The following is a 21,587-nucleotide window of genomic DNA, read 5'->3' as shown; positions in this document are numbered from 1 at the left end:
TGCAAAACAAAAGCTAGGGGTTTGCCAAGAGGTTACTTACAAAATCCCAAATAGCCAAAAATACAAGATCAGATGTTGTAGGAGGTACTATATAAGTCACAATCTGATATGAAGAATGAAACACTTGTAAAGCCACTGATTGCACCACCGTACATAAAGTGAAGTAGCAACACTGATTAAATAATTTCGAATAACAATGGTAACATACATACTCTGCATGAGTCAGAGCAGATATCTGCCATCACAATAAAACAGAACATGAAAACAATGATGTGTTGAGGGTAAGAATCAGCACCGGAGGCTTCAACACCACAAACTTGATAACACACTTGTAGAAGCATGAATATAATTAATATGACACGGCACGGGCAACAAGTTGCAATTAGGTGCGTCGGAGCAACACACATTGTCGGGAGCAATGAGCTCTTAAATGTAATCTCAGAAGCCTCTGCATGTAAATGCTAGTTTGAGAGTCGAGGATGCTTAGAAACCATTTTAGATTTGCCGGAATAGAGCTGATGTGTGGAGTTCAACGTTAATGTGCCTGTGTCTAACATTATTATTAAGTCTGACAGCAATCTGAATAGGCAGTTTTTTTTGTATTGTATATAAGAAGCTCCAGGCTAAATAGTGCCTCACACATGGTGAAACTATTTTGATGGCAAAAAATGAATATGCTAAACGCATGGAAAACAGAAAAGAGTGAAGCGAAAGTAATTTTACAAGACAGTGCCTGGAACACGCAAGAGGCATGTGAACTGCCTTTTAACTGCCCCTAATCTGTGAATATTAAGCGAATATTGACTTTGCACCTGATAATGGTGAAACTCTTCGAATTCAATGGTAAAAAGGAAATAGCTTGACTCCTTCATGAAAACTACTTTTGATGACCAAAGAAATCAACTCACTTATTCAGTGGTACGGACTTAAAAACCAGTGGTTGGATTATCCCGGAGTGTGATGAAAAAAATTCCGCCAATGCAGCCAAATCACAAGCGGATACTTGTGGCTCGTCACGTCAGCACGGCACAGCTGGAGGTGAGCGACAAACACCGCACACACACGTACAGAGGCAGGCTGTGTGCATCAACAGTCCAAAGTCATAATTGGATGTGACAGACGGGCAGTAATTCGATGCACCAGAATCAACAAGTACTGGTCTGACCCTGCCTAACAGACAGAAACACACACATGCACACACACACGCACCCCACTGAGATGGGGCTGCCACCGCTGGACCCCCAAGTGAAACCTGACCAAAAAAACTGTGTCTGTCTCTGTGTGTGTGTGTGCATTGGTGTAGTATACGTGTCTGTCTGTCTCTGTCAGTGCATGTCTGCGTGTTACTTGAGTTTTATTAGTAACATGAGAATATTGCTGGCTTTCACATACAAAGAATGGAAAAAAAGGCAAGAGAGATAGAGAGATTCAGAGAGTGGGGAGAAATGGAAAGATAATTGCCTCTGCAGCGCCAATCATCACCTAATGCCCTGGGGAAGGATCATTATGGAGTCTGGCCCTTTCTGGTTTGATGGAGGGATTATAATCACTAAAATAAACGAGCGGAGAGTGAGAGAATGCACATTTCCAGCAGCTGTGTACCTATGATCCTAAGCTTCACACACACAGGCACAAAAACCACACAGACATCTGTCTCTGTCAAAAACGTTAAATGCGCGGCATCAACTTCTGTGTGTCCCATTTCATGTTTAAAACATGTTAAGCATGTGTGCATGGCCAGAAGTTTCATATACAGTTTCAGTCAAATCTACAGGTTGTGGGAACAAGCTTAGAAGGAATGAAAATCCTGAAATGTGTCGATCTTCTTTAACTTTCCCCAGGTTTAAAAAAAAAAAAAGGTTTCTATAATCCTAGTGTCTCTAAATAGAGGTGGGTATCGAGTGTCATTGATGCCCCTTTGTTACAGATAAGAGAGAAATAAAGGCCTGTGTGAAGGCTTTGAAAGTGAACATTTCCGACGAGTGTTTTCTCTGTGTTTGTGAAGTGCAGCGTGGCGCGATGGAGACGATGAAGCGGAGAGATGCTATCACCACATCCCACATAAACTCTCCTGGATGGAGAAGGAGGGGGAACACTGAGGGAAGGCACTGTTTGTTTGTGTTTACCCTCGGAGCGTGCTGTGTTCCTGATGGAACCAGAGATAAATCTAGAGAGAGAGCAAACAGGGCAAGTAGAGCCAGATATGGGGCCACGATGCAACCTGACTGCTGAGCAAACACAATTTACAGAATGCACACTGTATTTAATCATACTGTTCTGGATAGTTGTGTACCAAAATGCCAATGTTTGTGAGGTTCTCCCATTACACAGTTGATTTTAACGAAAACACAGGTTTATTTTTCCACTGTAAAGCTGGTAAATGCTAACAGCACATCTGATCACAATTCATTAATGAACAAATACACCGTTTGGATAAAAAAAAAACAAGGCTTCAGTCATCTCTGGAACTTTCCATTTAGCTATTTCTGTGGACGTCATCTATCTCCCTGACATCAGTTCCACTACTCCCCTGCACTCGTACCTGTACCTACTTCTTTCTTTCTGGCACTCAGTTCATGTCTCTTTCCAGGTTGTAGCAATATTAATGTGTGCTACTCAGACAGTGTTTAGAAGAGGAAATAGGATGTTGGATGCTGCTTGCCAGCACACACAAAAATAACAAAATAACTCTACCAAAAACATACTGCGAGCAGCTCTGGTTCTTTTTGGCAGAGAGTTACAGAGAGGTGTACTCTACTTCATTGGTCCTGTGGGAATAACCTGGCATGGCTACACTCTGCATATTAACACCCCAGCATAGCTGTGCAAGCTTACACAAGCATGTACAGAGACACAGATGCACTGTCAAGCGAACAGCTGACACTCATGTTGACCTCTGAAAAGAACTATAAAAATGACAGAAAATGATGTTACATCAAGATGCTCTCTCCTGCCTGACTCATCAGTTCTGACTATTCACTTCTGAGCCATTATGCCGCAGCTCCTTGCTAGCATATGGAGCTGATTTCTGTAGGACTAAATGCCTATCTCTTCCACCTAGGGCTGACTCTCAGATGCATTCAGGGAGGCAAGGCAGGGGGCATGAAAGACTGGAAAATGTCTTTCTCTGCTCAGAAGAACAGAGTTATACAAAAAGGATGAATCTAGAGAGCAATAGATGAAGGGAAAAAGATGATACTTAGAGAATAGTCTTGCAGAGAGGTGAATAGGAAAATAAGAGGAGAGACTATAGGGCAGTATACATTAGTACAGTAAAAATGAATTAACACATGAACGCACAAACACATATCCAAACCTGCGATAAAGAGTGTGGATGTCCATCAATCAGGCCATCTTTCCTCATCTCACCCGCCACTGTCTGCTTCTGGATGTTAGGGGACTTGACTTGCCTTTAGAGACAGGAAAATGATGTCACAAAAAGAGATGCTCAATAAAGATGTGTTAATTAATCATTGAAACAAAGAAAAAAGTGCATGACCATAGTGTAGTCCTGTAGTAAAGATGTAAGCACATAGCCTATACACAATATACAGAAGCCACAATTAGTTACAATACAATGTCCTTAACCATTACAATTTTTGCTGCTTTTATTGGGATTTGAATAATGATTTTTGACCATAATGTATACCTACTTACAGATTTCTTTTTAAATCCGTATTGCATTATACAGGTAAATGGATGGTAGGAATAGAGTGTGTATAGTAAAGCTGGTAAGTACTGTGTGTATGTCTTGTCTTAGTCTTGGAAGATTGGAACAAGACGAGACTTGACTGATGGAGGTGAGACACTGCAGTGTAAATCTTTCAACAACAAAACACACAAACACAAGCAGACAGGAGATGCAAGCACATTCTCGCACACACACATGCTCAACAACAGATATGTGCAGTAAGTCTACAGATCAAAAGACAGGATGACACAGGCACATATACAAGGGCATGTGCTTTTAGAAAATAAAGTCTATAGACTCTGCCAGGAGCTCTCACACACAGGATAATACATCTGCTGTCAGTGCTGTGCATGCTGAGGTCCTGATAACAGAGCCTAACCGTGTATTACCCAGCCAGGATGGCTTTATATTTACCTCAAAACAATGACTACTTCCTGTCATTTACTGAACTTATGTTGCCAGAAATGTATGGCCCACACTCGAAATAAAAATATGTGTGTATACATATAAAAATATGCATTGACAAACACTCACACTCAATAAAACCCTCCATGGTGCAAACACATGTGATCCCACAAAGCCCATTCACCATAGGACACACACAGCTGTGCCTACACAAACGCAATCTATATCTTCTCACGAGTACTCTCAAAATAGAATCAAAACACACTCTTCGAGCTCCTCGTTTGGCCTTCACACTTGAAAAAAAAAACATGCGTAGAAGTGTGAAAAAGCTGACAGTGACAAATTAGCGCTTAAGAGAACCCTCTAACACTGTAAACAGGCTGTGACCAAGCAGCTGCTTAAAGCGCCACATTATTATTCCATATCCACACGGGTGTGTTTACTCTGGGAAAAACATACAAGCTGCCCCCACATATGGGCAAATACTTGCTGTCACCGCGCTTAGAATGGTATGTGTGTCAGTTTTTATGAGTTATGTTGGTTTGCAATTAATGTAAATTATACGTAACCTTCATAAATGAATACAGTTACACACATCTCCACACACACACAATATTAATATCTGATAATCATCCCCTAGTACTATAGCACAGCTTTGGTCAGTTTGTTAAGCCTGTATTTTCATGTGTCTGGCAAACTTCTTTATTTCTTTTTGTAAGACTTTGCTGTTGATTTTATATGTTGTTATCACTTTTACGAGTGGGTTTTGAAAAGCTCCTTAAATAAAGATTATCATTAAATTCTGATAGCATTATTTATCAAAGGTCGGTACACACATTATGTACATGTGCACATATATTTACACAGTGGAGAAGAGGAGGCGAATCATCTGTTTATACTTCAAACTTTGATGTCTGTGAGTGTGTGTTTTTATAAGCTCACAGGCATGTCCATGGAAGGCAAAGTTGCCATGAGGGCATATCAGCTATCACACACAGCCAAGCACGTGCACAGGTGTATAAACCAGCAGACACGCTGGTCCCTTTTGATAGCTGATATACCCCCATCAACCCATCAGTGCGAAATGAAGTAAATGTTTTGACCAATGTGAAGGCAAATGAGGGCACGTAGAGTGTGAATAATGAGAAGACGGGCTGGGCTGTATGTGAGTGGAAAATATGAAGGAGAACTGTGATTTGTTGAGTACCAGAAGGAGAAAATTCATAGAGGGAAAATAGTATTTTATGGCTGTGACATTTCAAAGAAAGATGAAGTGAGACACAGAGAGAGAGAGAGAGAGAGAGAGAGGAGAGAGAGAGAGAGACGAGAGAGAGAGAGGAGAGATGAGGAGCGAGAGAGAGAGAGAGAGAGAGAGAGAGAGAGAGAGAGAGAGAGAGAGAGAGCATTGTGCATGAATCCAGCCACTTCCTAAACTACGTGTAATAAGTAATTTTCACATTTCCTCTTGCTTCTTTCACCTGGAGCATTGCACACATCTGCCTTCCAACATAAGCAGCCCCGCTTTATTCCTGGCGGTCAAAACACAGCTCTTTCTTTTACCTTGTATATCTCTCTTTATACATATTTTTAATTTTCTATCTTAGCTCATCAACTCTCTCTTTTCCATCAACTCTTTAACTCTCCTTTACTTGTTTTTCACTAACTTGCCGGTCTTACAACTCACATCCTTTTAGAATGACATTGATACAAATAAAAATAAAGTGAATAATTAATCCTCAAGGAGTATTGCTCACACGCCCTTGAGCATGGCACAACAAGGAGGTGAATGGCTTCAGTAGAGCTACTGAGTTGCCAACAGTCGGAAGCTGCGGTCACACTGGGACTCTCCCAGATCTGAATGTGGGAAACTGTGAATTTTAAATAGGGTGTTTCTTGAAAAGAGTCTGTATTCTCAGTTGACTTTTCATGGTTAAATAAAGGTTAAAGGTAGTAATAACCTTAAAGGGAAAAAAAAGATTTGCATCTCCCCTTCATAAGTCTTAATTCTTACTGTGTCTCCTTCTACTCTCTTTTAATAAACAGTAGAGTGAAATCAAATCCTCTGATTTCAAGGTTTGCACAATATATGGAATAAGGGGAAGATATGATCAGAAATAAATACATTTTCTCTGTTGTGCAAAAAGAAAGTACAGGAGAAGAAGAAAGAAGGAAAAGAGACAAGGTACTATTAGGCAGTCTGGGGTTTTATCTGAGGCGCTTGTCATGCAGTGCTGAGAGATCTAACAAGTCTGGTTATTACTAATAGATGCTTTCTTGTGCTTAGGCATGTATTATTGCAATATAAATACCATTTAGCTCTTGCTTTTGTATCATGTCTGTGTGTAGATGACAGGGTGAAATCAAAAGGAGGTTTAAAAAATAAAGAAGTGGTTGGTCTGCTTGTTTGTCTAAATGCTTAAATGTAAGAGGATAGTGTTTACATTTGATATGTGTGGAATGAAAAACCTATGCAGCTTTTCTATTTTCTACAGTCAATCAGGAAGTTGACAGGTATTTTTCAAAGCTAAAATGGACTTAGAAATTGGATGGACAGCTGCAAAACATACACTGAGTTTTGATTATGGGCATAGGAATAAGGCCCAACATAACATGTGTGTCTTTTTTTGCGCAAACTGTTGTTTTTTAGCAAATTAATATTTGTCCTAACCGTCAATTCCTATATAAAAACCAACAGACCCTCACCATCTACACTACCATCAACATGTATGCTCCTCAGTGTCAGCCTAGACACACACGTGCACACTCACACACATGTAGTGCATACATAAGTTCACATATACACAAACCTCCTTTTTCCTGAAACCCTCCCTTACATACCAGAGTGCTTACCACTTCAATAGCTGTGACATGGTGAAACTGGGAGGCTGATTTATTTCTCAAAATCTAGCTCCCACATTTCCACAGGAACGTGAAAACTATAGGACTGTAACAGCATTAAGAAATATACAAAATAAATCCACTGGTTTACAATTTATAGCCGTAAGGGAAAGAAAAGGAAAATACAAAAAGGCTTTAAATTCACCCAACACATACATTTTCTTTTTTTGTTTCCATGTTTGAACAACCTTTGTCACAAACTGGAGATTCTTCAAAGCACCAAACTCATAATAACACACTTATGGCTGATGAAAGTACTACTTCATTAAATTCATAGGGAAATGATCAGAATGATTCACTCCTAATACAGTATGTCATACTAAGACACTTTTTCATTTTAGTCTACCATGTGTGCACAGACTGCTCCAAGAGCTCTGTAACCACCACGGCTTTCAGGGCTCTACTTAACAAATCCAACTCCTTGCATTAGTGTTAACAGCTGATACAGATGCTTTCCTCAAAGCCTGTTCAGTGTCTCTGATCACTTAGGCAGATTAGCTAGGATTTGCACCTACACACAAAGCAGTAAATAAAACACTAACAATAAACTATACCTGATGTTAGCACTGAAGAGCTCTAGGCAATGAAAGAGCTGCGAGTGAGCCTCCCTTGTGCTGGAAGGTATTTATTACAATGACCTGCTGACTACATTCATCTTTGACTCTCTCTGCAGCACTGCCAACTGGATGAGAAAGTGTATATTTCCTCATCTGTTCTTCTCTCTCTCCATTCAGATAGTGGTTAATAGGCCATCTGACCGAGTTCCAACAGAAACAGTCTGATTAAAAAGACATTCATCCTCTGCCCAGACACGTCTTGCACTGTCTTACACAGAAGTCCAATCAGCACACAGACACAACTGTCCACCCATGCTGTCACGTAGCAACATGTGCACAGAAACACACAAGCACCATTTCTTGTGTCTGTGTTTGTGTCAAATGTATTTGTTTAATCAGAATTTCCAGTGATAAAATAAAAAGATTAGAACTATAATAAGTGTATTCTACAGATGGCATTTAACTTACATAAAGTGAAAATGAAGTGAGTGTTCATAAAACAGCCATTTCTTGGGTTCTGCCTTCGTTGCATGTCATAGAACTCTCACCTTGCCCCTCCCTCCCCATTTCTACACTGTCCTCTGGCAAGTAAAGGTCGACATGCAAAAACAAATGTATTTTATTTACATTCCAGCAGCAGTGTTTAACTGCAGTGGACCCTCCTCTGATAACCTGCAGCTGACATGTATTTGACCTCTGACCCCTACATGCTGACCAACAGGGAGGGGTCAGACCAATAGAAGTGACTGTCTGACATGAGACAGCACCTCGATACGATAGACAAATTGAGGTGAACTCTTCAACCTCCTGACCCCAAACACTGCACACAGGAACTAACTTACAGTGAGCACACACATGGGCATGCGCACACTCTGGTTACAGGTGCATTTGAGTAGCAGACACATGTAGAGGTTGTTATGACGCATGCACAAACACATTGAAACAGAGAGTAAACTGTGTGAACAAAGTCTGCGGGAGCTACTGTATCCCTGTTATACTTAATACCCATGCGTTCCCACAGTTTGAGTCAGCACACGGTATCCCTGCCAGAGTGCAGTCTGTAAAACGGGTAATGAATGAGGCAGGAAACTATGTTGGATTCAGTACATACAGCCTAACCAGATGCATTAAAAGCCATTCAGAACTATATCGAACCTTATGGGGCCAGCTTGTGTTGAAATAAAATGTTTTTGCACATACTTCTTTCACATTCATGGTTTCTTTTGTGCAGTTGGCGATTGACCAATAGAGAAAGCTCCCACTGTCAATCTACACACATGCCAACAGGCACACAAACAGCTTCAAGTTAAGATCCACTTTGTACGGAAACAAGACACACGAAAACATAATTTCCCCCTACTTTTTTGCACATGCACACATGAAGTGAATACACACACTGACACCAACTTGCAGTACCTTTGTGTTGGCACTAAACAACCTCTCATTTGGGCATATATACAAAACATGCCAATCCATAAATCAGATGATAATTGAGTAGTACTGTGCCAGTAATAAACAGAGTAGTATAAACAGCCAGTGTCTGGGCTGGATACACCACCTCCCACTGGCATGCTGCTGGCTGCCTTCCTGGCAAACTCAAATACACACAAACACACACATACACAGGCAGGCACACAAACAAACAGACATGCACACACACACACACAGACACACGCTGAATGCCTTTACAGTAATGCAAAGACATACCCAAAACCACTTACCTGTTGGGTTTACAGCCACGTATGTGAAAACACGGAATGACATGAAGAAAAACACACATGATAGCAATGAAATGGGAAGAAGCTTAGCGGAATTCAACACAACAGAGAGGCTATAAGTCTCCAGTGACATAAGACAGGAAACATATAAAGTCTCTCATTGTGTTATTGCGGTGACAGGAATAAGGACTGAGATTTTTTGCTGTAAATGCATTATCCATTTACTGTCCCACTGGGATAGTCAATTCTCCCTGGGAATTAGATTTGAGCCAAAATTCCTCAATTTCCAACTTTATACCTGGGAACATTTATAATAACCTAAAATGTAATTCCATGATGTCAAAAGTGATGGCTACTGACAGTGTTGGTGATATTAAGAAATACTTACCCAGGTCTGCAGATAAATGAAACAAATGATAAGAAATTAAACCAAGTCATTAAAAACCTCACGTGCATAGGTCACAATGTGCATTTCTAGTTTCTAGTGTGATTACATCAGGCAAAAGGCAAGACAGCGTGAAAGTGGTTTCAAGTGCAGGGAGGACACAATCTAGACAGTTTATGTCTCATGGATTACTCCTTTATAAATACACCACTTAGGAAAGATTTGAGATCTGAGAAAGATCCGGTCACTTGGAAGGACACTGCTCTCTGAGGACACCCAGATGGTGTGTTGTTATGGATATATGTATGATTGAAGTTTGGACCCTCACCTCTCAAGGTCAGCAATTTTCTTCTCCTTGAGCAATTTGTCCATTTCAGCATCCCTCAGAGCCATCATTAGCCTCTCAACCTCCACTTGTGATTTCCCAGAATCCTCTTTGTTGCGAGCCACTTCCTGCTCCAGAAGCCTCAGACGGTCTGTGATGTCTGGACACTTCCGGACTGCTTCTTCAATGTTTTGGGTCTTGGGGGGAAGAAGAGGATACATGAGAGAAAGTAATATCCTGCATGGATTATTTAGGCCATCTCATACAAGGCTTTTCAAGGGCTGCTCTTTTTAAAGATTATTGTCAGACATAACTTTACGTTTAAACTTTGTGATATACTTCAACACGCATTAGCCTTAGCTGGTCTTTGTCAGCAAATAACACACTCTTCTTCTGTACTCCTTATAAACCACCTACAGATTTATTTTGGATAATTTCAGCATTGCAAAATATGAATGAACTAAGTTAGTTAGTCAATAGAATGTACAACACAATCATGAAGCTGCACCTTAAAAAACTATATATTTGTAAGTGAAAAACCTCAAATTTTACTTGTATCATGGTATGATAGAATTATGGAAAATATTATGCTAATACCTCAATATGCTACTTTGTTAACTGTAAGTATTAGCATGCTATCCTGTTTCAGGTGAAAGGCCAACTCTAGGGGATAAAAGCTGAGCGTAACAAAGGACACCTGAAGCTAATAAACTACAAGTGAGGCTGTGGTGCAGCTGTAGTCTGACCAAGCAGAGTTAAGAATGAAAGGGAACGGTTTAAAATGACAAAGGAAAGATATGACTGATGGATGTTGAGCTAAGCGTGACAAAATACAGCTCAGACAGATTCAAGTTAGTCTGGCAACAGAGAGCAGAGCATCTGTGATGTCCTAAAATGGCCTCACACACACACACGAGCACCAACAACCAAGAAGCATTAAATACAGTAACATAACTTACTGTGGGGCTTCGTGCTGGGGGTCCATCTACTTTGGCTGTTACCTAGAAGGCAAAGTAAAAACAGAGTTTAAGAACCAGGTACAATATACAATTTTACATTTTCTAAGACTGAAGATTGGAGACTGACTGTAACTGTATACAAGGTCAGTTAGGAGATATTCCTGCGAATGTAACTTAAGTAAAGGTAAGTCAGTCCTGAAGATGTGGTCAGGGTCACCGTCTATCTGAAGCAGAACCAGTCTGTGCCTTCATCCGCTCTCATCATTTCATCACCCCACCCCCCTTCTCCTCTGCTGACTGATTTTGTGTGGTTTGTGTCTATCAGTTGCCTCCCTGGGGCGTCTGTCAGTAGAGTTTGGAGTTCAGTCATTATCATTATAAAATTACCGTCTCTCTCTGTTTGGCTGCGATTTTATGAGACCACCAAACCTCTCCAAAAGTAAAATGTTGAAAAAAACAGAGAAAGACTGATGAATTCTTTCTTCTCTGAGAAAAATATCCCAGAGGAAGTTTGTACCCTAGAATTATCTTTCTCTCTACTTGTCTCTGTTTCGCTTGGTCTTTACTCTCTGTCTACTGTGTTTGTGAAGATTGGTTAACTTGTTGAAACAGCTGAGGCCACTCGTTTAAACATCATCAAGTGAGAGCGCACAAACACACACATACACTCACACACAGCAATTTATTGTCAGGTCTACATAGGTCTGGGACTGTACATGTAGCTATGCTTGAGTCTGTTATTAAAAAAAAACAAAGAATGACTGTCAACTATTACCGCTAGCCAATTCTTTACCATTTAAAAAAACCCACTAGATGAACCAATTGTATAAATGGGCCTCTGTATATGGGAGATACAGCCATGGGCACATGTTTTTTAGATACTGTCAGGTAGCTCTGCAATAAACCGTTTAAACCATTTATTTAAAACACACACTTATAATGTCTATGACTTTTGTTTTATTTTAGTCCTGCCCGGGGGAATATATGAGTTTGACTGACTGTCTACAATATATGTGCCACATGTGACCTAAAAAGCCCCATAAGCTTGTGACTGTACTGCATGTGTATAGAGACGAATGCCTTTACTGGATATTAAAAACAGTGAACTCGAGATTGAAAACAAGTGAAAAAGGGGGAAAAGTTGGTCCTCAGGAAGGAAAGCAGAGTCATTGTTTAACTCCGCCTCACCCCCATTACCTCTGCACCTAGCCTCACACACACATCAAACCCAATCTGAGCTTGCACAAAATGCATTAAGGCTAAGTAGACCAGAGTTTATGTTCTTACGTTGGAAAGTACAGAGAGGGGAAAAGCAGGGGCTAAAAGACGGCTGGTCCAACAGGAATTAGTGATATTATGACAGGAGGGGGAAGGCCAGTAAAGATACGATTACATATTTGGTCACTGAAATTATTATTATCATTCCTGGAAATGTCTCTGAACTGTAAATATTACAAATAAGTTAAATATGTGTGGCCACCATGGATCTAAACTGGGTCACAGGATACCCAGCACCTAGATCTTTTTTACTCCTGAGGGTAATAACTGTCTCGAGTATATAATATATCTTAGATATGACAGCTTTCTATCTCATTCAAGATAGGTCAGTGCAAACAATCAATGTCTGATAAGTCTAATCTTCATATTTTCTTCCAATAAAAATGTAAAAAAGGAATAGGAAAAAGTTTCATGTATGTATCATAAGGATAAGACATTTGTCTGGTTGGAAAAATAGTTTTTTGAATAGGACAAAAGTGAGTTGAGGTGTGGTGCCTCCTTGCTGATTTACGCCAACCCTCTCTGAAAAGGTCACAGCCTTCCCTTAGGTGCTTTACAATTTTCTCTTTGAAGAACTAGTGTTTAGTTTCAGAAGTCCTTTATTAACTTCGGAATCAACAAATACTGTTTTATGGGAAGTGGATGAGGAGGCAGTGAAGTCAACAAAGCTGTGAGGTCAAGATACAAAGATCCACTAATAGCTCGACTGAGTCAGCAATACAAACATCTGCAGATACAGTGTGTGGGCCACAGCATATCCGTATGAGGTAAATGGCCGTCAGGCAAAAAGCTTATTCCTAAATTTTCTTAGGAATTTCAGAAATATGAGATTATCGTCAATTTAGGCTATTGCTAATACAACTTTAGAGTTGTTTTAGAAGCTTTAAAGCATTTACTATAAGAAGCTGGTTTGCGAAATAAAATGTATTATTCAGATTTATTAAGATTTTGTGGAGTGTCACAGCAATATTTAAGTTGCATTAACAAAAGGGATTTGAGGGTTTGAACACATTTTCTTAGGATTTTTTAAATTGAGCTAATTAAGACCAAACATCATTTGCTGTCTAGTTTTAGGTCAACACTGGATGAATCTTTATAGCAGACATTTTTTTTTAAAGTAGTATAATAACATCATTTTGTTTTCCGCTAACAAATGTCTGCCCATTTCAAGCAAACGATTGGAGACAAAACTATTATTGACTTCTGATGCCCCGTTTTTTCTACTCCATGATTGAAAGCTGAGTAACATTCTTGTTTTGAACAGGCTGTTTTAAAGAAAAAGGAAAACATTTGCGGTGAAGTTTTGTATTGGTATTAAATCTACAGTGTCACACACACTTTTTGCTGCCCCCTCTGAATCTGGCGGCTCTGGTGAGGATTAGGCATCTTACTGGCGACAGGGGAGACAGACCGGGCCTTTCAGTGCCAGGGACAGGTGTAAAGGGCACCAAAGGATTTTCTCTGATGTAGAAACAATCAACAGTTGTATACATTTTAAATTACCGGTATGTTTTAAGCTTGTGAGGTTGCTTGAGGTGCACAGGGTGCGGTTTCACACGCACGCACGCACGTACGTACGCACGCACGTACGTACGCACGCACGCACGCACGCACACACACACACACAGAGAGAGACCTGCTAAATGTCAGGCGCTCTGGTGCTACCTATGAAAATGTTTAGTCGCACTTGACAGACTTTTGGTAACACTCTGGAGCCCTGCTAAAGCAAATGGCGCGTGTGAATGTATATGTGTGTGTGGAGAGTCGGTTTGATCAGAATCTAATCTCAGGCACCATGTCAGTTCACCTCTGACCTACTGAGTATTACAGCCCTCACAACCTGTCACACTCCACTGAACTGCAATAGGATCAAACACACTTTGTGACGGCTTTTGTGTCCAACTATTAGTTTTTGTTTTTATTTTATCGGGTGCCAGCCTTGAGATATCCTAGCAAAAGTTGTATAGGGAAAAATCTCAAGCACACACAAATATTGTGTGCCTTAATTGTAAAATAAATTACATATACAACCTCAATAAAAGTAAACATTTGTAACACAAAGACCTTGAACAACAGTTTTTCAAAGTGTTTTTCAGTATTTTCAAATAATTATAAATTGCATTAAGAAAAATTACAGAGACAGTCTTCTTTGAAATAGGCACACTAAATATGTTTTACTAAAAACAATGACTAATCCTGTACTGTGACATTGTTAGGAAAGACACACACACACACACACACACACACACACACACACACACACACACACACACACACACACACACACACACACACACACACACACACACACAAAGCAGTTCGCATTCACCAGACATACTGTAAGGGTTTTACTGACTACTGTTTCTTTTAGGGAAGGTACATTTTTTTCTTTTTATGATGGCAATTTAAATGACTCGGTTAGACTCGGCTAAACACATGCAGACACTCATATATCCGCACAAACATGCATTCAACAGTTTAGTCTGTGCTGGCAGGCATGCACAGGCACACAGAAAGAAACACTCACACACACATACTAACAAATATATACACACAAACATCTGTGTTTTTGAATAATCTTCAAGTTTACATAACAGGTCTGATTGCTGTCGAGTACACAAAATATTCCAATTATGGCAACACTTCTGTCAGAGTGTGAATCTGCTGGCTACAAAGAGTTACTGAGATGCTTTGCTTTCATGTGGTGCCTCGTCAACATTCAACAAGATATCATTTCACAGGAATGAAATGTGTGTATGCTTTTTATGAGAATAAAAAAAACATTCTCATAAATTCTGGCAGGGCAAGATTCTGTCCTGGCTTGTAGGCCTTGGAGAGGAAAACGAAGGAGAAAAAAGACAGCCAGGCTTTGACTTGGCACCTGAACAGGGAAAGAGGGATCTTTTACGTCCATAAATCACTCTCCCTTAATTCATCCCTTTATCCTGTGGGACAAAGTGCAGGCAGGCCCTTTGCTAGGGAGTTGCTAACAATATTGTGGATGCGCACAGGGAGGTAAGAGCGTGGAATGACTATTACAGTAGATGTACGCAGTGTAAATACAGGGTGCAAGCAGGGTATTACACCAATGCAGAGTGGTTGTAAAGTTAATTATTTTCATTCTTTATGTACAATAAAATATAATTATAAAGTGTCTTGATGTTCCTTTTGAGATTTCAGAAGTAAAAGATTTCGAGAAATGTATTTGTTTTATGAGGTCTGTTTGGCTCATTTAAGAGACTGACACAAGTGTAGAAGCATGTGCAATTCTGTTATGATGTGGATGCCGATGAAATATTGATTGCCGTTTGTCTGCAGTCCACACACATACCAGACTACCAATCCTGTGTACAGTGCTCATATCCACACGCAAAGTTTGAACCACAGGGTTTGTTTTGGATATTTTAAATTCAATGTAATACAATAGCCAACACATATTTACCTGAACTACCAACAATGCATGTCACGCACCTTTTTCTATTTACAAAACATCACATACCTTGATCAAAACAATCCATACTGACCTCTTCATCAGGCCTCTGGTTTGTGGTCAGGACGGGGATGGCAGGCTGACTCTGAGTCAGTTTCAGGGGCTGCAGTACTGAAAGTTTGTCCTTTAATAGCTGGTTTTCCTTCCTCATCAGTTCCAGCTCCTCCATGCGAACCCTGTCTTCCCGCTCCTTCTGATCGCGCAGATTCTCAATCACACGCTCCTGAGTTAGTAAAAGAACAACAGATAAGAGAGGTTTGATAAGAGATGGGAGTAGGAGTATAGTAGGGACAATATGTATTATCTGCATAAATGTTTGTTCACATTTAAAAACTGTGGGTTTTGCTCCCAGAGTGTAAAAGATGTTCAGCCCTGTATGATTACAGTTTTATTTTCCTATCATTATAAAAATATCGGAACCAGTCTCTGGCTGCTTAGGCTTGCCAGCATGTCTTGCAAAATCAGGCCACAGACAAACTCATAAAGGCCTGACATAAATAATAGGGCCATAAATAATAGCAGGGACAAGAGAAGATCAGAGCAAAGTAGAACACAGAGAGACGGAGGAAGTAGGAGAAGGATTGAGGGACAGAGATAGATTTATTGAAAACAGGTTGGACAGAACAGTAGATCACATCCTAACGGCTTCTCATCACCTGCTATTAAACCAAGCTGGAGTATTTACATCACCATTTTCTCTTTTCTTTAATCACATTGGACAGCAAGAGGACTACGGATTTGGCCATTGGCCTGAGACCAGGTCCACACCATGGGTGGCGAAGCATGCAAGGTGTGTGTAGTAGGTTGTGTTAAGGTGTATGTGTGTGTGTGTTTAGGTGTGGACTGAAGTGATTATCAAGGTGTTTACTCAGGTGTTTATTTAGGCATAGAGCACAGCTCAGCAATGACGCTTTACGATGTGGCATCGCCGCATGATTGGCAGCTTTAAACTTCGGGGTAATTGGACAAATACACCCACTAACTAGACCTGGCACAGTAATGCACTGCATAGTGAGCTATAGACGAGAGGGTGAGAGAGAACGAACAGAGGGAGAGAGACCACATGGCTAATAGGGCCTGGGTGTTTTCCCCACATTTTGAAATATCTCTAGGATGGAGTTCAGGGAAAAGAGACCGGGATGTGATAATTAAATCTGCCTTTATAAGGCTTAAGTATGGAGCATACTATACATAAACAAAACACAAACGCACACACATAACATCACAGACAGGGACACACACACAAACAAACACACACACACATACACACATACATAAAAGCACCAAAGAGCAGGGCTCGTTGGGCACAATGCCCTCGCCTGTTAATTAGAACCACAGTACTGTGGCTGGCGACTGGCTCCAAGAGCAGGTTTGTGACAGGGAGTGTGATTAGCAACACACACACTCACTCTTGTAAACACATTACACACACCCTGTGTTGACCACAAAGTCTGAAAAGCTCGCCAATGTTCTCCTCATCACAGCTGAATTATATGTAGGCTGCATCAGAAGTGGTTTCTGGGTAAACAGATGGGCCAAGGCAGAAAAGGGATTTGCAGTTTATAATGCCATTATGCTATTCATTTCAAAGTCTGTCGGCAACAAAAACAAATTTAGGTGATAAAAGATCATTTTAAATGAAAACATCAATGTACTGAATGAAAAACACATCAGCCAAGATCTTGTCTATTAAAAGACTGACTTCTGAGAACACAAAGCATTTTTCCTTGATGCTAATTCAGTGTAGATCAAGTAAAATAAAGACTTAAAATCAAAGGACATGTTCGCAGCCTACTGACAAACACCCGCACATATATATGTGATCATACCTGGCAGGAACTCAAGCACCCTCGTGTCTGACTCCACTTAACCTGCTTTCCCATGATCAGTCAAAGCACTTACCATTGTGTAAAAACACATACATGTTTATTGAGTGGGCACTGTAAGCTGACTCAGCGCTAATGATGTTCCTCCGATTTAGAATTGCTCAAAAAAAAAACATGGAGTTGCTTTCATTAGATTGGAAATTGTTTGAACTTTGACCTAGTATTAACACCACCTTTCAAAATGTCAGTAATGAAGCATATCGCTAGTTCAGGCAGAGCACTGAAGTCACGCTTGTATTGGCTAATTGGGTTCAGCTGTTTTCAGTTCGCTTAGCAATGATTGGCTCACTCAGTTGTGGCTTGTAACATCCAATCTTTAGCAAGCAGACATACAGAGCAGATATCATAACCTTACGTTGTGTAGATGATGAAGCTCATGCTAATGCCATTTGCTGCCCCCGAACACTCCACCTCCCTAACCTCCTTTTATTTTGTGTTTTTTTTTTGGTTGATCTGACTGGGTAAACACAAGTAACACATGCTAGTTTTACACACAGACATGTATAGGCATAAACATGCACAAATAGACTATGTGCACATGGGAACACACATAAAAAAGTGGCAGCCACGGGCAAAACAAGATATATGGCTGGACACCCACATCTGTCCTAACTGAGAACTCTATAAACTCTTAAGCAGCAGCCAGTGCCAACAAAATGTAAACCAGCATCCATCTTTTAGCCTGCAGTGCAAACAAACATGTAAATGGGAACCATTATTTAGCCTGCAGCGCCAAAGCAATCATTTTTTAAGACTTTAGTACCAAAGAAATGTCTGCTAGCAACAACTTCAAACATTCAACAAACTTAAGCAAGATCGAGTCACACTGAAATCAAGCCAGTCAGTTCAAGGTAGACTGTTTATACTGCCAGTCTAGAATTTGACATCTCCATTGTCATTTACAGTTCAGTATATCCTATCAAATCTACCCTGTGTTCAAGCATGTCTCCAATTAGAACATCACTGGCGACCAGACAGCTAACTACATTGCAAAAGGTTTATGTAAAAGAAAATAAACATTTAGCTTTCAAGTTGCTATTTACCTGGGAATATGGCAAAATCAATGGGGTTATATTGGGTAACTGAGTCTGTGTGATGAAATGTACCGCATTTGACTTAAAGGGCCCATGTCATGGCCATTTCCACTGATCATAATTCCATTGTTGAGGTCTACTAGAATAGATTTATATTGTGCAATTTTCCAAACTCACATTGGTTTCTCATACAGCATCTCTGTAAACTACGTGTATTCACTGAATTTCACTCTCTGCCTTTAACAGCTCGTTGTAGCTCCCAAAGCTCCAGCCCCCACCCTCCCTGTGAGCCCAGTGTGCTCTCATTGGTCGGGACGTTGTGAATCGCGCTGAGCTCCGTGGAGGTGTTGTTTCCTTGTTAGCGATACACAGCCAAACACAGCCAAACTCATCCTGAGCACACACAAACTCACATCCGAAGTAAAAACAATAAGTGTGGCTTGATATTGAGTAAGAAAAAGGTTGATAAACGCTGTGAGAATGGGTCTGCAGAGAGAATTTCGCCGCGATCCCAACTGTCTGTTATCAGCCTGCAGCCAGGGAGGAGAAATCAGCTGAGCTGCCTGCTCCCTGCACACAGATGTGTGTGTGAGGAAGTCCGTGGATTGGTCAATTTGGACCAATCAGCGGGGGCTTAACGTAATGGCTTCGCGGACGTAACGTAACGGCTCCACGGATTGGTCCATTTCGTTCCGGGTACGGCTTGACATCATGCCGTACCCGGAACGAAATGGAAGAATCAAATGGACAATGACGAGGCGTTTTGGGGAGGTATTTTCTGTGTTAGAGTTTTACTCGCTACTAGGGGTGTTGAAAATAATCGTTTCTACGATGCATTGCGATGCGGACGTGGACGATTCGGTCTCGATGCAGTGACGGAAGATAATCGATTATAGCGTAGTAACGTTGCTTCCTGATTTTCCGGCCGCGGCTTTAATATAACGTTTTTTTTTTCTGTCACTTTAATATCAAATCGGTCGGTGACGCAGAGATCAGGGAACAGACGTGACAGCAGCACAGCGACACCAAACACGGAGCAGTCTGCTTTATCCACCAACACAAGAACACCAGTCCAGAACCAACAGCAGAAGGACCCGCTCTGAATCACTCCGTGTCGCTGCGGCTCAGAGACACAAGGATTTATGTTTTTCAAAAATAATCGCGTTACAATCATGTCAGGTTTTTGGTGGATTTAATTAAGTAATGGATTGCAGAGTATGAATGTCCTCTAGCAATTTTCAGACGATATATACGTGTGTAAAGTTTGTGAAGGCAGGAGGAAAAAAGCTTCCGCGATCACCGTCTCCTCTCCGTTCCTCCAAACCCCGCCCCCTCCCTGAAAATAATGAGTGACAGGCTGATAGTGACCCGATAGAAACTTTATTATTCACTTTATCACTGATTGAGATATAATGAAGCTAACTTAATCTCATACATTCATGGGATGTATGTAACAGTAAGACAGAGAATGTAAGTGTGCACCCACATGCAGTATTTTTGTTTGTATATGCTGTTGTAAATACTCCTGTTGTCGGCTGTGTTCAGACTCAAGTCCTGTTAGTGATGCTACATTCAGGACATTCAGTGTCCTTTTTTTAACAGAAGACCGTTGCTAGAAGCTGCAGCTAGACTGCAGAAGCATTCGTTTTTTGTTTTTGAGGACGGAACAACTTCACACACAGATATAGGGAGGCTAGACATATACAATTAATTAATTTTGGTTTATAAATGAATGTCAAGACATTTATGTTATTGATTTCTGAATCACTTTCTAAATAATAAAAATAGAGTTCATATGTATTTACTGCATGTATGCATTGATGAAAAATAAGCCATGTGCAGTAATATAGAAAATTGAGGATGCAACGCATTGGTATGAATCGTGATGCATCGTGATATCGAATTGAATCGAATCGTTGACAGGATAATCGTAATCGAATCTAATCGTGAGACCAGTGAAGATGCACAGCCCTACTCGCTACAGGGTGTACTTTGAGGGTTTGTGACTCTGCACACCGTTTACATGCATAAAAACCTTCATAACACACAAGGGGACGGGTAATAACCGGAAAAGCATGACATGGGACCTTTAAGTGAAAACACCACAGTAGCCAGCAAGACCATTCATCTTTAGTGTAGTGAGGCTGAGGTGAGGCTTTATGGAGACCAGCTGCTCTCTCATGTTGCCAGAAAAACAACAAAAGCAGCATGTTTACGATCAACATCCAGATCATACACTCACCCGTCCACGGATGTGAAGTGAGCCTGTTCAGTTCACCTTGATTCACATGGCAGTTCAGCTATGAGCTTGTATGCAGCAGTGTGTCTTCCAGTGTGTAAATATGGGTGCTCATTATAGTATTTGCCTAGGCTGTGTAGGCCAGTAAATCCAAAAATCAATTATAATGATATTTTACTAACATTGCACCGGCATTGTATAAATTACATTGAGACTTTCCAGACTTTGCCTCTCTCTCATTATGTTCACACACGGTACCAGTTGCTAATCTTTTCCTCTATATGTGTGTGGCTGTTATCAGTTATTGAATTTCCATCCCAGTCTGATCCGTTGTAACTGTATTCCTCTTGCTAGCTCTGTTCTTTCTCTTCTTTTCTCATATGTCTAGCAGAAGTTACTAATTTTTTACTCAGCCTCCACCCTTACATTCCTTGACCTCTCCCTCCCTTAATTCTGGGGCCACCTCTTCCATCAGGGCTGTGCCTCTTCTGCTATACGGCTTTTCCATCCCTCCATTCCTCCCCCTTTCAAAACTTCCATCCTCCTCTTATTCTATAGATCATCCCCTCCCTATGTTCGGCTTGGTTATAGACAGGGACTAATCCTCTGTCTATGTTCACCTTAGACCTCCCTATCCCTTCTCTCCCTTACTGTTTTCTAAGAGGACCTCATCTCCTGTGGTCCCAGGTCTATAAATCTGGAGGTTGTGTCAGTAAATTATG

General features: G+C 40.7%; 1 protein-coding gene across 2 annotated transcripts in view; it reads right to left on the bottom strand.

Annotated features, from left to right (window-relative positions):
* Window positions 1-21,587, bottom strand: part of LOC117493981 (ELKS/Rab6-interacting/CAST family member 1-like) — a 143,544-nt gene that overhangs the window by 73,450 nt on the left and 48,507 nt on the right. For both annotated transcript variants that reach the window (XM_034144578.1, XM_034144579.1), the window contains exons 8-12: window positions 15,741-15,929; window positions 10,939-10,980; window positions 9,983-10,176; window positions 9,658-9,663; window positions 3,317-3,410 (exon numbers count right to left, since the gene is read on the bottom strand). In XM_034144578.1, coding sequence (XP_034000469.1) covers window positions 3,317-3,410; window positions 9,658-9,663; window positions 9,983-10,176; window positions 10,939-10,980; window positions 15,741-15,929 — 525 coding nt within the window. The remainder of the gene's footprint in view (window positions 1-3,316; window positions 3,411-9,657; window positions 9,664-9,982; window positions 10,177-10,938; window positions 10,981-15,740; window positions 15,930-21,587) is intronic.

The sequence above is a fragment of the Trematomus bernacchii genome, unplaced genomic scaffold, assembly GCF_902827165.1.
Source record: "Trematomus bernacchii unplaced genomic scaffold, fTreBer1.1, whole genome shotgun sequence".
Classification (NCBI taxonomy): domain Eukaryota; kingdom Metazoa; phylum Chordata; class Actinopteri; order Perciformes; family Nototheniidae; genus Trematomus; species Trematomus bernacchii.
This window is presented reverse-complemented; position numbering and strand designations above follow the sequence as displayed.